Source organism: Danio rerio, chromosome 18 (genome assembly GCF_049306965.1).
Source record: "Danio rerio strain Tuebingen ecotype United States chromosome 18, GRCz12tu, whole genome shotgun sequence".
Lineage (NCBI taxonomy): Eukaryota > Metazoa > Chordata > Actinopteri > Cypriniformes > Danionidae > Danio > Danio rerio.
Window position 1 is genome coordinate 47,261,421 of NC_133193.1, and position 16,448 is coordinate 47,277,868.

Below are 16,448 nucleotides of genomic sequence, written 5' to 3' on the forward strand. Positions count from 1 at the left end.
TGTTGATTAAAAAAACAAGTAAATGCCATCAAATATTGGATTTCTTAAGTTAAAAAAATGGCATTGTGTTGTCTAAAATGATTGTAAATATGTCTGAAAACATGATTTATGTTTTATTTATGATTAACATCTTTATGTTATGCAGACTTGGAAGAATGGTCATCTGTAATTTACTAAATAATCTAAACTGCTGATCTACTGGGATTTTTCATGCACAACTATCTCAGAAAAAGAGAAAATATCAAGTATGCGGCAGTTCAGTGGGCACAAATGCCTTGTTGATGCCAAAGGTCAGAGGAGAATGGCCAGACTGGTTCGAGCTGATAGAAAGGCAACAGTAACTCAAATAACCACTAGTTAAAACTGAGGTATGCAGAGGAGCATCTCTGAATATGTCCAACCTTGAGGCGGATGGGCTACAGCAGCAGAAGACCACACTGGGTGCCACTCCTGTCAGCTAAGAACAGGAAACTGAGGCTACAATTCACATAGGCTCACTAAAACTGGACAATAAAAGATAGAAGACAATAGAAAAACGTTGCCTGGTCTAATGAGTCTCAATTTCTGTTGTGACATTCGGTTGGTAGGGTCAGAATTTGGTGTCAACAACATGAAAGCATGGGTCCATTCTGCCTTGATCAATGGTTTAGGCTGGTGGTGGTGGTGTAATGGTGTGGGGGATATTTTCTTGGCACACTTTAGGCTCATTTAGTGCCAATTGAGCATCGTGTCAACACCACAGCCAACCCGAGTATTGTTGCTAACCATGTCCATCCCTTTATGACCACAGTGTACCCATCTTCTGATGACTACTTTCAGCAGGATAACGCGCCATGTCATAAAGCGCAAATCATCTCAGACTGGTTTCTTAAACTTTGCAATGAGTTCACTGTACTCAAATGGCCTCCACAGTTACCAGTTCTCAATCCAATAGAGCACCTTTGGGATGTGGTGAAACGGGAGATTCACATCATGGATGTGCAGTCAAAAACTCTGCAGCAACTGTGTGATGCTATCATGTCAATATGGACCAAAATCTCAGAGGAATATTTCTAGTTCCTTGTTGAATCTATGCCACGAAGGATTACGGCAGTTCTGAAGGCAAAAGGGGGTCCAAACCGGTACTAGTAAGGTGTACCTAATAAAGTGGCCGGTAAGTGTAATATCCATAGAAAGTTTTTTTAATGGTTATGTACATATAATTTTAATAAAAACCCATCACTCACTATTATATTTATTATCATGAATATTACTTTATTAATTATTTAAAATGAAAATATATTAGTGGCAAGTTTACAGGTAGAAAATCCTGTCATTATAGATATCATTTTCTGACAGAATATTTAGTAAAACTGTGCATAAAGTGCATAAACCTGCTCAACAGGCTGCTCAATTTAATACAACAACATTTAAGGACATCCAACCTCCATCACAGCTGCGGTGTTGACGTCCTCCTCTTCCTCCCACAGAGCATGTGGAAAGGAGACATTCTGGAGTGGCGTTTCTGAGAGGCTTCTGGAGACTCCTGATCACTTTCTGGGTCTGAATGAGGCTGCGCTGCTTCCGGAACAGCGATGTACACTGGGACAGCAGGAGGAGATGCTGTTTGTGTCTGATCAGCTTCGCTTATTATTGTCTTTTCCTCCTCAGGAACATTTAGGCCCCTCAAGTGGATCACAAAATTTGACGTCTGCTGCTCCAAAGACATGAAATCCTCCTGGATCTCTGAAAACTGTCAGTAAAGAGAAAGAAGAAGATTCACAAAACAAATCAAAGCTTATCAAAATCAAAAATACACTATTTTGTACTGGTTTTGTCTGGGTAAGAGTTCTGATTCCGTCATATTTTCTTCCTCTGTCAGAATATTGACCTTATTCTTCGATGCGGAAGTGCGCTCGTTTTTGCGATTGTTTTAGAACTTTCGATTTAGCTGCCTAAGGGAAAAATGACTATGAATAATAAACGTCAGAAAACAGTCAAACTACTTGCTCTACAAACAAGCGTTTGCATGACTATACAGACAAAATAGAATAATATAAAATGAAAATATCAGTTTGCGACATCAAGCAGCCGAACGAGCTGTTTTTAACATATAAAAATGAATGGGAGTGAATGAGACAGGAAGTATCGAGCCAAAATAATTAAAATGGCTGCGCCCGCTCGTCCGTGGAGAATAAGGTGAATAGCCTGTAAAGTGAGCATCTCAGTTTGAGTAAATGTTTATTACATGCTATTATCACCTAGCATTATAATAAAAGTTGTACAGTACTTCCTACTTTATTAAATCCATGAAGTATACTTACATAATATGATAAATACCTTCTAGCAAGTCTCATCAGTATGACTTTATTACACAGCTTTCTGGAATACTTGATTTGATTGGTCAATCACAACATTCCAAAGAATTTTATTCCTGGATAACAACCAATCAAACTAATAACACAGACTAATTAACATACTAGTGGATTAGTGAATCTGTATATATATATATATATATATATATAGTGTGTGTGTGTGTGTGTGTGTGTGTGTGTGTGTGTGTGTGTATATATTATTATTATTAGACTAGACCATATATATATATATATATATATATATATATATATATATATATATATATATATATATATATATATATATATATATATATATATATATAATTATTATTATTATTAATATTATTATTATTATTATTATTATTATTATTATTAGACCACTTGTTTATTTTTTCCCCAATTTCTGTTTAACGGAGAGCAGATTTTTTTCAACACATTTCTAAACATAATAGTTTTAATAACTCATTTCTAATAACTGATTTATTTTATCTTTGCCATAATGAAAAATAAAATATTTGACTAGATATTTTTCAAGACACTTCTATACAGCTTAAAGTGACATTTAAAGGCTTAACTAGGTTAATTAGGTTAACTAGGCAGGTTAGGGTAATTAGGCAAGTTAATGTAAAACGATGGTTTGTTCTGTCGACTATTGAGAAAAAATATAGCTTAAAGGGGCTAATAATTTTGGCCCTAAAATGGTGTTTAAAGAATTAATAACTGCTTTTATTCTAGCTTAAATAAAATAAATAAGACTTTCTCCAGAAAAAATATTATCAGACATACTGTAAAAATGTCCTTGCTCTGTTAAACATCATTTGGGAAATATTTAAACAAAGAAGAAAAAAATGTGAAGGGGGCTAACTACTACTGTATTTAGTATATAACATAAGTGTGTGTGTGCATACGTATGGGTTTGATTTAGCATAGTGTGTATTATATAGTATGATTTCACCAAGTAGGACATGTTTAGGCTTACAGTTAGGGTTATGTACTTCTACATGATTATCCGCTATTATTTTGGGAAAAATTCACAGTTAGGGTTGTGTTTATGGGTAGGGATTAGGTATGGGTTACATTTTCAAACAAAAATTACGTTCCAGGATTGCAACACACTTGGCAGAATCACACCCACTGTAAGTTTGTGTACATTTATCTGCAAACATTGTTCAAGGTTAAAAAGAGCTTACAAGAAAAGACATAGCAAATGCAAATACACTCGCATGAAGCATGACATATCTTCGGTACACTCATGGAGGATAATATATGTTTATTGGAAAAGTCGTAAAATATTTTTAGAATAAAATTGGATATTTAAGTATGTTCAAGTTTATCCACATGCATGAAGTATACTCTCAAAATGTGATATTAACTACAGTACAATGCAAATTGCATCCCCTTGGCATGTGAATGTGATTTGTATTGTATTGTAAGCATTATAAGTAGATACTGTTTGTGAATGTCTTCATACCAGATCAGAGTTTGTCTGTAATAAGTCTTTGCTCCATGTAGTTTCAATAGCGGTGCCCACAATCTCATTCAGATGCTGATGACTGCTGCGAAGGGCCTGCAAAAACACATATAACATGTATAAAATTTGCTGTTGGCAGTGTGTACTTGTATACAATAACCCATAATAATATTATACATTCCTGACAAGAGTCTTGTTGAATTTCCAAGTTTTAGGAACAACAAATAATAACTTGACTTCTAGTTGATCATTTGGTATCAGAAGTGGCTTATTTAAAAGGCAAATGCGTCTAGATTACGCAAAATAAAACATGATCAAGCCTTAATTTTTGATGATTTAATTAGGACAGTAAGGTCTGACTTAAACAAAAGTGTTGTCACTTAAAAGAAACAATGGCCAGTATAGAATATAAAGTCATGGTGCAGTTGGAAAAGAATTAATATGGTGTATGACTCTGCAATGACTCAAATAAATAATTATTAAAGTCATCTGGAATGGCACAGAAAGTCTTCTTGCAGAACTTTTCCTCCTCCTTCATCTTATCCCAGACATGCTCAATAATGTTCATCTCTGGTGACTGGGCTGGCCAATCCCAAAGCACCTTGACCATCTTTGTTTTCAGTACTTGATATGGAGGCTGAAGTATGAGAAGGAGCGCTATCCTGCTGAAGAATTTGCCCTCTCCTGTGGTTTGTAATGCAATGGGCAGCACAAATGTCTTGATAGATACCTCAGGCTGTTAATGTTGCCATCCACTCTGCAGATCTCTCGCACACCCCCTTACTGAATGTAACCCCAAACCATGATTTTTCCATCTCCAAACTTGACTGATTTCTGTGAAAATCTTGGGTCCATGTGAAACGTGGCAGTATTTGTGATGATTGGGCTGCAGTTCAACAGTTGATTCAACTGAAAAATTGACCTTCTGACACTTTTCCAAATTATCAACTAGAAGTCAAGATATTATCGGTTGCTCTTACAACTGGGATTGAAGACAAGACTTTTGTCAAGTAGTGTATATATACCAATATAAAATAAACAGACCACTATTATTATTATTATAGCATTGTTTGTGTGTAGTAACCTGTAAAAGGTTTATACTGTTTTCCAGCTGTGTCCGGCACTGTTGGACTCTGCTTTTGAACTGACTGAGCTCTGTAAAAAGTCTCTAAAATACAAAGAACACAAATAAATATTCAAATATCAGTAAATATTCATTGATATGAGACAATATCAGATTTCATATGCACCCTAAAATATTGTCTTGTTCTGAACAACCTTTAATGCTGGAGAAGGAGTTGTGTTAAAATTTAGGCTGCTATATTTCAGCTGATAACGGATTTTCTGATGCTCAACCATCTAAAACTCAGACTAATAGCATTATTTTTAACAGTACATGATTTTTTTTTCTGTTAAATTTATTAAAAATCACAATAGGTAGGAAACTAGTTACAATTTGAAAGTCACAATGTATAGAAATTTTAAGGAAGAAATAATCTGTAGTAAGGTGATTTGAGGCGGAATCAAATAATCCTGAACTTTAACACAAAGAACAATTAAGAATGGTTGTTGAGGTTCTAAAACAGACCTGTTTCTGTTACACCATATAAGAATAGTTCTATTTACAACAGAAAAGATTCTGCTATTGATACATGTTTGTTGAGATTGTTCAACACAGGCTCATTCTGAAAAGTTGCCCTATATACATTTCTGGAGATCGCAAATAATGTAGCCAGAGGTATGTATGGCTGCATTTCTTCTTTAAAACAAATTCTATAGGGCGGTATGACGTTGATCCTTCTCGTGCTTACCAGCTGACCGCTTATCTCCGTATGGACGGCTTTACTGCTGTTAACAGATTGTCCAGTGGCTCGCCATGTACGTTGGCGGCCTTGAGACGCAGAAAGAAGTTGACCACGGCGACAGGGTACGACTCTGGCGGAGAGCGGTGGGTAAAACAAAAACAGAAGCCAAAAAATAAAATAAACAAGTAAATAACAAGGTGAGAATGTGGTCTTTTTCTTCTTCTTTGGCCTTAGTCCTGTATGGTTGCGGGGTCGGCTCTTTGGAACAAGTCCTCCATTTAGACTTGTCCATATGATAACGACTTTTTTACACATTTTGGCCGGCCTGTCACCCTCATACACTCACACACTCATACACTACGGACAATTTAGCCTACCCAATTCACCTGCAGCATGTCTTTTGACTGTGGGGGAAACCGGAGCACCCGGAGGAAACCCACGCGAACGTAGGGAGAATATGCAAACTCCTTACAGAAATGCCAACTGAGCCGAGGCTCGAACCAGCAACCCAGCGACCTTTTTGCTGTGAGGCAACAACACTACCTACTGCGTCACTGCTTCGCCAAGGTGAGAATGTGGTAAACTCTCGAAACGTGGCAAAAATCAGACGAAGGCTTTTCTTTTTCTGTAATGCTTTTAAAAACACTGTCGGTTAGGTTTACGAAGTGGGTGGGCGAGTCAGTCTGCACTTTTGAAAACACTATTGGTTGGGTTAAGGAAAGGAGGAGGGTGGGTCGGTCAATTAGTCAATAAGTCTACAGCTGCCTCTAATGGATTCGTGAAAACAAAAACTGCAAAAAACTTAGCTTCTGGGACGTATTTGGTGCTCTCCAGAAATGTATATGGGAGTACGTTTTTAGAAGGTTAAGATTGTTGTATTACCTCAGTGTCGTTTAGGACAGCGTGCGGCTCGTGATCATCCTGTGTGCTGTCAGGCCTCAGAGTGACTCTGCTGTGTAAATCCTCAAGCAGAGCCCAGTGCTTCTGTAAAGACCTCTGAACATCACACACATTTGCATCACACTCGCGCTGAACCTGCAGCAGAGAGCGCAGAGAGCTCACCCTGTACACACACAGAGGATAACTGTATTAGAACAAGACATGATAAAACATAAATCTGTCAGCCCATCCAAACAACCTTATACACCAAGCTGATTATCAGTTTCTTTTTAGAGATGCTGGACTTATGCTAGAAGACAGCAGCTGGATATAGTAGTTATAATAAATTAAAATGAATGTTGCCACAGTACTAAATATTAGTACTAAATTTAACGGTTTGGTACCATGGAAACTTAATTTCCAATCTAGATTTTGGGCTCTGATAATGCTTTAAGTTATAGTAGTTTTATTTATAGTTTATAAGTCAGAACTATTAGCCCCCTTTTAAATTTGTTTTTCTTTTAAAAAAAATTCCCAAATGATGTTTAACAGAGCAAGGAAATTTTCACAGTATGTCTGATAATATTTTTTTCTTCTGGAAAAAGTTTTATTTGTTTTATTTCGGCAAGAATAAAAGCAGTTAAAAAAAAATTTTTAAACTATTTTTCAAAATTATTCAAAATTATTAGCCTCTTTAAGCTGTTTTTTTCGATAGTCTACAGAACAAACCATCGTTATTCAATAACTTCCCTGATTACCTTAACCTGTCTAGTTAACCTAATTAACCTAGTTAAGCCATTAAATGTCCATTTAAGCTGTATAAAAATGTCCTGAAAAAATATCTAGTAAAATACTATTTACTGTCATCATGGCAAAGAGAAAATAAATCAGTTATTAGAAATGAGTTATCAAAACCATTATGTTTAGAAATGTGTTGAAAAAAATATTTTTTTTAAAAAACCTCATGAATTGAGAGAAAAATAAACAGGGGGGCTAATAATAAACTTCAACTTTAAAGACTTCAACTGTGTACCTGTATAATATTTTAAATATATTCATTCATTCGATCCTTTTGTTAATCCAGGATCGCATCGTACTTTGCAAAATCATGATGTGCTATATAGACTTCCTTTTTGGAGTGATTTGTGAGCCTTGCAGGCAGGATGCGGCTAATGAAGCATTATTTGTGATGAAATTGTGCCCTTGTGTGGCCACATATGGCATGGCAAGCACTGATCGTCAGACTATGGTATACTGTCTCAATAATGTTTCCATATTAAAATTCAGTTAATTCATTCATTCATTTTCCTTCGGCTTAGTCCCTTTATTAATCAGGGGTCGCCACAGCGGAATGAACCACCAACTTATCCAGCATATGTTTTACGCAACGATGCCCTTCCAGCTGCAACCCAATACTGGGAAATTTTAAATATATGTAATAATGAAATATATGTAATAATAACAAGATGTACTAAAGCATTTTTAAGCATTTTATAATAAAACAACACATTTTTTTATAGTAACTAGATGTTTTGTCTTCAAAACAACATATTTTCTCATAATGACGACTACATGTGTGTTCAGTATAATAACACAATATATAAAATGAAATTAAAGGTCACTTAACTAAAAATATACTTTAAAAGAGAATACTTTTATACTTTTGATGGCTGACACATACATACTATGTGTAAACATACTATTATACAAAACCGAGGCTCATTCTGAAAACGTACCCCCATATACATTTCTGGAGAGCGCTAAATACATCCCAGGAGCAACATTTTTTTCCAGTTTTTGTTTTCGTGAATCCACCAGAGGCTGCTGTGTATGCTTTTTGAGATCTCAAATTTCTCTCACAAGTGCCGTTCGTGCCTGGTCTTCTCGCGTAAATTCACCTGAGGCGACTGACTGACTGACCGACCAATCGTTTTAATAGAATTTTTTTTAGTTTTTTACCACATTCTCAACCAGTTATTTACTTGTTAATTTTATTTTTTGTGTCTGTTTTTGTTTTGAAACCGTTCTTCTCTGGACTCAAATCCGATTGTAGTGGTCAACTCCTGTCTGCATCTCAAGTCCGCCGAAGTACATAACAAGCTACTGGGCAAACTGGTAACAGCGGAGCGCGAAAAGAAACGGTGACATACTGCACTGTAGCATTCGTTTTAAAGACAAAATGAAGCCATACATAGTTCTGACTACATAATTAGCGATCTGCAATGTATATAGGGCTACGTTTTCAGAATGAGCCTATTATACATGTACAACGTAAAGTGTATGTTTTAATAACTGTATTTTATCTATCATTTAATATATAAGAAACATTTTATGTATTTTAGATGCACTGTATATCAAGTTCATCCATTGTAGCAAATGTGTAATTACAAAAATATAATGTAACTATATAACACAAATGTTTCAAATACAAAGGAAAATCCATTTAAGCAACACAGGCTCATTCTGAAAACATAGTCCTGTGTAGGTTTCTGGAGACCGCAAATTATGAAGCAAGAGGTACGTATGGCTGCATTTTATTTTTTTAAACCAACGCTACGGTACGGTATGACGGCTTTTCTTTTCGCTCGTACCAGCTGACCGATTACCTCCACGTGGACGGCTTTTCCACTGCAACCAGTTTTCCCAGTTAGCTCATCAAGTACGTCAGCGGACTTGAGACACAGAGAGGAGTTGACCACGATGACAGGGTTCGAGTCTGAGTAAGAACGGTTCCAGAAATCGGGTAAGACAAAAACAGACGCCAAAAATTAAATAAACAAGTAAATTGCTGGGTGAAAATGTGGTAGAAATCAGATGAGGGCTTTTCTTTTTCTAAATGGTTTTTGTAAACCGTTGGTTGAGTTTAGGGAAGTGGGTGGGCGGGTCAATCGATAAAATTGGCTGGGTTTAGGGAAGGAGGAGGGTGGGTGGGTCAGTCAGTCGATTGGTCAGTCAACATCGGCCTCTGGTGGGTTTACGTGAGAACAGCAGGCACAAACGGCACTCGTGAGAAAAAAAGAGCACACAGCGGCCTCTTGTGATAACAAAAACTGCCAAAATATATACCTCCCAGGATGTATTTCACAGTCTCCAGAAATGTATGAATGACAAAACTACGTTTTTAGAATGAGCCTGGGTTGCCTTTAAGGGTACTTTATTTCACAATAAATGCTTGTCAGCACAATCATCAGTACACTTTCTGTATTTTTATGAAAAAAAAACTCTAGAAGTTATTTAAAAATGTATTTGAATAATACTACTCAAATAATGTTCAAATAAATGCATTTTTTTCATTAAATTTTGTAAAAAAATACTTAATTAAGCAACAAAAATGTTTACATTTGTATTCAAGAATATTATTTTAGGGGGGACACGATGGCTCAGTGGTTAGCACTGTCACAGCAAGATCGCTGGTTCGAGTCCCGTTCAGTTGGCATTTATGTGTGAAGTTAGTTCGCGTGGGTTTCCTCAGAGTGCTCTGGTTTCCCCTACAGTCCAAAGACATGAGCTATAGGTGAATTGAATAAACTAGAGTATGTGTGTGCAAGTGAGTGTGTATGGGTGTTACTGGGTTACAACTAGAAGGGCATCCGCTGTATAAAGACATATGCTAGATAAGTTGGCGGTTCATTCCGCTGTGGCAACCCCTGATGAATAAAGAGACTAAGCTGAAGGAAAAAGAATGAATATTATTCAAAAGTACAATATATTACTTTTGCAGTAAGTACGACTTTAAAAGCATGGAACTGTTTACATATTTGTCATAATGGCGTGCAGTTACATTCAAGACATATTCCCATGTCAGTCGGCAGTCTTACATGACAGAATGTGAGGTGGAGTTGAATGTAGACAATTACAAGTCTGAGGAGCTTGTGACAAAGGGTAAATATTTGTCCTATGTATGTGTGAAGATCAGGCTCATCTCACCTGTCCAGCAGGTAAGAGCGTATCTGATGAACTCTATCTTGAAGTACACATTTCCCCTTCTCTTCCTCATTATAAACCCTCCTCTGGAGTGCCCGAGACACTGCCTGAATTAAAAAAGACAAACATTTTTGGTATGTTAAACGTCACTAATTCAAGTCTATCAGGATCAACAAGGGAGTTCAGTTTCCAAGGGCAACATAATTATAAGTGCTTATACTGTGTATTGTGCTTGACATGAGAGTGTAATGACTGCTGACATGTTAATGACTATTTATTGCGACAGAAAGTCAGGGCGGGCCTGTGGAGCTTCAGAGGTGTAAATGAGGGGGATGCTTCACAGACGAACCTCCAGTCTGGTGACGAGTGCTCGTATGTGGGGCTCGCTGGAGTCCGGCAGCGGCTCATAGAGGAGAGACACGGCTAATGCATCAGCAACAACACTGAGCTGTGAATCCAGATCACCTGCATCCTGTGCATTTATACTGAGACAGAGAAGAGGAATCAACGATGTTTTTAACCAACTCTAGAATATATCTGTTAATAAACTAATTTCATTTAGCTTGTGATTTTTTGTTTGTTTAGTGCAGAAAATTTGACTAAAAGTGACTTTTATGGACATTTTTAGTAGTAGTTTGAGGTGTAAAAGCACCTTGAAACAGTATATTGAACATATTAATGATAAGACAAAAATGGGTCATGAGTAGGGCCAGATGGAATCTGCGGACGTTTTTTGCTATTTCTGCAGAGAGTTTTGATAAAAATCTGCGGATTTCTGCGGAATGATTTTGGGAGTATCATAACTAAAACCTTAGGGTGCTTTCACACCTGTGAATCGATTCAGTTGTTCCGCAACAGAGATTACAATTGTTACATTGTTGCTCTTTGCTCTTGGAGCGGTTCGCTTTCACACTGCAAAGTTTCTAATTGGACCAAAATAGCTAAAACAAGTCACGTGCGAGTAAACTCTCCTCACATTGGTCAGAGTGTCAGGGTTTATTTTGCAGAGTCCCGCGCGCGATGTCTCTGAGGAGAGATGCGGTGGGGAGGGGTGAGAAGGGTGCGCGACGTAGCCTATTTGAGGACCGGGAGGGAGACGTGAGATTACCGGGAGATCATCACTCGTTTGCGGGCATCCGGAAACTCGCGAAACTTCCCGCCATACTCATAATTCTCTCTTCATATAGCCGTAAGCCTATTACATATCCATAAAACACTGTGATATAACCGCTCCAGGGTTCGTTTCAATCGAGCCGAGACCACCTCATTCAAGCGATCTCGGAGCGATTACTTTGGCGCGGAACAGAGCGCGATTGCCCTGTTCACATATGCCAAACGAACCGCGCTAACTGGGCAAACGGGATACGTTCCGAAACAAAAGTGTAGGTGTGAAAGCACCCTTAATATATGTAATAAAAAGTAATACCTTTTTAACTTTTATTTAATGTTTAAAATGTAAATCCAATTATATTCACTTTATTTGGTAAACAAAGCAAGTCTCTCATATAATATCTCGAATAAAAGACAGAAAATATGACTGTACAAACTGCATTGTACATAAATCTTATGAACATTTTCATATTAGTCAATAATATCACTTTAATTAATAAAAAAACTGAAGAAATATAATTTACACACGTTTATTTAAGTAAATAAACAGAATTAATGATGGCTAAAAATCTGCAAAAATCTGCAGAATTCTGCGCGTGCAGATTCCGTGTGGGAATATATGAGCTGCAAGTACTTTATCTGTTATTGAACCTTGTTATTTAATTAAAATCACTAAAGAGATATGAGAATATTGAGAATATCGAGATGAGAATATATATCCATATGAGAATATCGAAAGTGAGTATTTTGTATATTATAAAGGTTGTGTGTAGGATTGGATCTCTCTTACCTGCCCTGCAGGTTCCCAGCAATTTTTTCGACGATAATATCACCATTATAAGGCAGATGCTGTGAAAATTGAGCAAAACAGAAATATTTACTTGATTAGAACTTGGTAAGCAAAACTAATGTTTTGAAACACATTTACTTTTAGTCATTTAGCAGATGCTTTTGTACAAAAACTTAAGAGGCAATACGTAAGCTGCGTCCAAAATGGCACACTGTACACTATGCACTCATGCGCTATGTACTTATGCACTTACACACTCAACAGGATAGTATATGTAGGTAGTGTCATCCCAAAAGGAGCACTAATGTTTTTTTACTAGGCGGAAATTCAAACCGTTTCCCTGATGACGTCTGACGGTTGCCAAATCAGTGAAATAAACGACCGAATTATCAAATAATACCTGCCGTGAGTATAACCGCATTCTCCATCGGGAGGCGCTATAATCACTCTCGTAGGAGAATTTTGCTTTCATCATCCAAAATAAATAGTTATCCAACTAGTGCACCCGATAGCTCCGCCCTTTCTGCTACATGAGCAAACCTGCAGCTGTTAAGTGCGTGAAGTGTCCATCATTCCACACACGGCTGAATGAGTGCATCATCCGGGTAATTAAAGTGCACTTATTATTTATAGAGTTTTCAGTGTGAACGCACTACTGACACTATTTATACTACAAAATAGCATAGAATAGTGCATAAGTATGCGATTTGGAACGCAGTGAATTTTTTTTTCTTTTTTTTTTAGAATATATGCAGCCTGATCTCACGAGAAAACATAAGTATTTTACGTTTTGGCAGTTTAGTGGCTAATTCGTACGAATTTGTACGAGTTCAGTCGTAAGAAAATGTACGATTTTAAAAAGGAGGCGTGGCACCTAACCCCACCCCTAAACCCAACCGTCATTGTGGGATACGCAAATCGTACTAAAATGTACGAATTAGATCGTACGAATTTGTACGAATTAGCCTCTAAATGAAAAAGTTACTAATTGCCGTGAGATTGTGTTGATATATGAAGTGATTGTATGTGTCGATTAAAGTGTCAGAGAGATGAAAGAGGGTGTTTTAACAGGTGGACTGTCAAGCCCACTCACCTGTGTGAGGCACACTCAGAATAGCATAATATTTTAAGGTTGTTGTGTAGTTTGATGGGAGCATTTGAAAGCACATCTTAAATAGAACATTAGACTAACCAGCTTTAAGCTTTGTCCATGCTGGAGCAGGAAGCGTAAAGCTAAAGCACAGAGAGCAGCGACGGCACACAGCAGCGCAGCTAGAAGCAGTCGAGCAGCAGCTTCAGTCAGACTGACAGAGGGGTGCAGAGGAGACTCTTCCTGAATAACCATCCACACCACTGCGATCGGAACCAGACCATGACTCCATCTCGGCCAGTTACTCCAGCGCAGGCTGGAAACAGAAAGAAAATTATTATATTGGCACAACTGACCGAACTCTGCCCTGATTTAGAAAATGTATATGAAAATGTAAATGATACAGTAGTCAGTATGGCAAAAATATAATTGAGAAAAATATGCTTATGTTTATTTATTAATTATTTCAAAATTGTAAGTTATATATTTATTTTACATTCATATTTCAAGCCATCTGTAGAACAAACTCTATCCTTTCCGTATGTACCAGACACTATCAACACTCCATGTTTCTGGAAAATATTGTACAATTCTGAGTGTGCTTCATACTGGTGAGTGGGCTTGACAAACCACCTGTAGAACACACTCTTCTCCATATGCATAAGGAAAAAAACTAAACGAACTAAAGCTCGTCATAGCATTTATATACTGCTAATCTGATGATTTGAAGTGCTTCTTTTCTATCCTCACTTGTAAGGTTCTTCAGATAAAAGTTTCTGCTTAATGCATAAATCTAAATGTGAATGAGCAGAACAATCAACATCTATTTTCAAAAGTGAAGTGACGTGTGGCCACGTATGGCGACCCCTACTCAGAATTTGTGCATTTAATTAATCACAGTACAAACACACACACACACACACACACACACACACACAGGAGTGAATACACACACAAAGCAATGGGCAGCTATTGATGTGGTGCCCAAAGGGAAAGTGGGTGTTCGATGCCTTGCTCAGATGTCCCACCTTAGTGTGTTGAAGGTAAAAGAGAACACTTCATTTCTCCTACAACTACAATCACTGCCAAAAATCAAACCCACCGCATTCGAAGTACAATTGTGACTTTCTAGTTAATATTGTTAAATTTGTTGTTGTTTTTGGAGCAACCTTTTGCTTTTAAACAAATTACTTTAGTCTGTGATTAAATTAGGTCAGTCACTTGTTTGTTTTTGAGGGAATCAGCTGTTTTGATTGAGGACGCGGAGGAAACCCACGCTAACATGGGGAGAACATGCAAACTCCACACAGAAATGCCAACTAGCCCAGTCAGAGCTCGAACCAGCAACCGTCTTGCTTAAAGGCGACAGTGCTAACCACTGGGCCAACCGTGCCGCCACGTTAAGTCTCTTAATATTAGTGGCCTTTGATTTCAGTATAATATGAAATAAACACTTTTACTTCAAAATATGATCTAAAGCACATTTAATTCCACGATTGTTTCCGAACACCCACCTCATGGGTCTCCACTGCCCTGTAGGGGTCTGCTCCACCCCTCGGCTGATCATCTGTTTGTCCACCACCTGTACATGCTGTCCTGCTCTGCTCTTCTGCCAGCAGCTCCACACATGTCCCACACTCAGCTGAGGCATGTATTCTCACAGACGTCCTGCGGAGAAGTGTTTGGGTTCCTCAAACCATGCCGTGGAAACTGAACACTGGAATTTCTGGTTGTACCAGTCGGTCCAGCAGGTTTAATTTATCAAACACTAATGTTTATTGTTGTCCATGTTGGGTTTCAAGAAGAGTATGTAAGGAATGCAGTGAGGGAAGTCAGGCGCTGCCCAACACACCTGTGCCAGCTGATGCCACTCCTAGATCTAATACACACACACACACAACACACATCACAGTGCATGACACAAAATATACAGTGTATAATATACACTTACCAGCTATTTTATTTGGTACACCGTACTAGTACCCCCTTTTGCCTCCAGAACTGTCTTAATCCTTCATGGCATAGATTCAACAAGGTACTGGAAATATTCCTCAGAAATTTTGGTCCAAATTGACATGATGGCATCAAGCAATTACTGCAGATTTGTATATTTTATCTTTTTCTCACCATTCTCTGTAAACCCTAGAGATGGTTGTGCATTAAAATCCCAGTAGATCAGCAGTTTCTGAAATACTCAGACCAGCCCGTCTGGCACCAACAATCATGCCACATTTAAATCACCTTTCTTCCTCATTCTGATGCTCGGTTTTTACTGCAGTCTTGACCATGTCTACATGCATTGAGTTGCTGCTATGTGATTGACTGATTAGAAATTTGCATTAACAAGCACTTGGAGAGGTGTACCTAATAAAGTGGCCGGTGAGTGAATTTACATCACTTGCACAGTGAAAGTAGAAAAATTAAAATTCTTAAATATACAAGTGTACATTTGTATTGTTGGCCTACTTTCAATTTTAAAAGTATAATAAAAATCAAATAATTATTATTAATTAATTAGTTAAAGAAAATACACTGCAAAAAATGCTTTTCTTACTTTGATTTTTTGTCTTGTTTCGAGTCCAAATATCTAAAAATTCTCAAATCAAGAAGAATTTACTAGATAAGCAAAACATATTGTCTTGTTTTGAGAAATAATATGCTAATATTAAGTGAGTTTTTCATTAAAACAAGCAAAATAATCTGCCAATGGGGTAAGCAAAAAAATCTTATGTCAAAAGAAAAAACAAGACTATTTTGCTTACCCCATTGGCAGACTATTTTGCTTGTTTTAAGGAAAAATTCACTTAATATTGGCATATTATTTCTCAAAACAAGACAATATGTTTTGCTTGTCTAGAAAATTCTTCTTGATTTGAGAATTTTTAGATATTTGGACTCGAAACAAGACAAAAAATCGAAGTAAGAAAAGCATTTTCTGCAGTGTAATGCTTACAACTGACTAACTATATTTCCTAAAACACATAAGTATGCACTTAAATGTATTTATTTTTTATGTGCACTTTTAAAGTTTTGTTCATTTCGA

The 16,448-nt window shown here is 37.2% G+C and overlaps 1 protein-coding gene across 1 annotated transcript; it reads right to left on the minus strand.

Annotated features, from left to right (window-relative positions):
- Nucleotides 1–1,233: 1,233 nt before the first annotated feature.
- On the minus strand, nucleotides 1,234–15,071 carry si:ch211-151h10.2. Its single transcript, NM_001045140.1, has 9 exons — nucleotides 14,920–15,071; nucleotides 13,508–13,721; nucleotides 12,316–12,374; nucleotides 10,765–10,900; nucleotides 10,419–10,522; nucleotides 6,495–6,675; nucleotides 4,892–4,975; nucleotides 3,808–3,903; nucleotides 1,234–1,732 (listed from the first exon to the last, which is right to left on the minus strand). Exons 1-9 carry the CDS (start codon nucleotides 15,054–15,056, stop codon nucleotides 1,430–1,432), a joined length of 1,314 nt encoding a protein of 437 aa, NP_001038605.1. The 5' UTR covers nucleotides 15,057–15,071; the 3' UTR covers nucleotides 1,234–1,429.
- Between the last annotated feature and the right edge of the window lie 1,377 nt (nucleotides 15,072–16,448).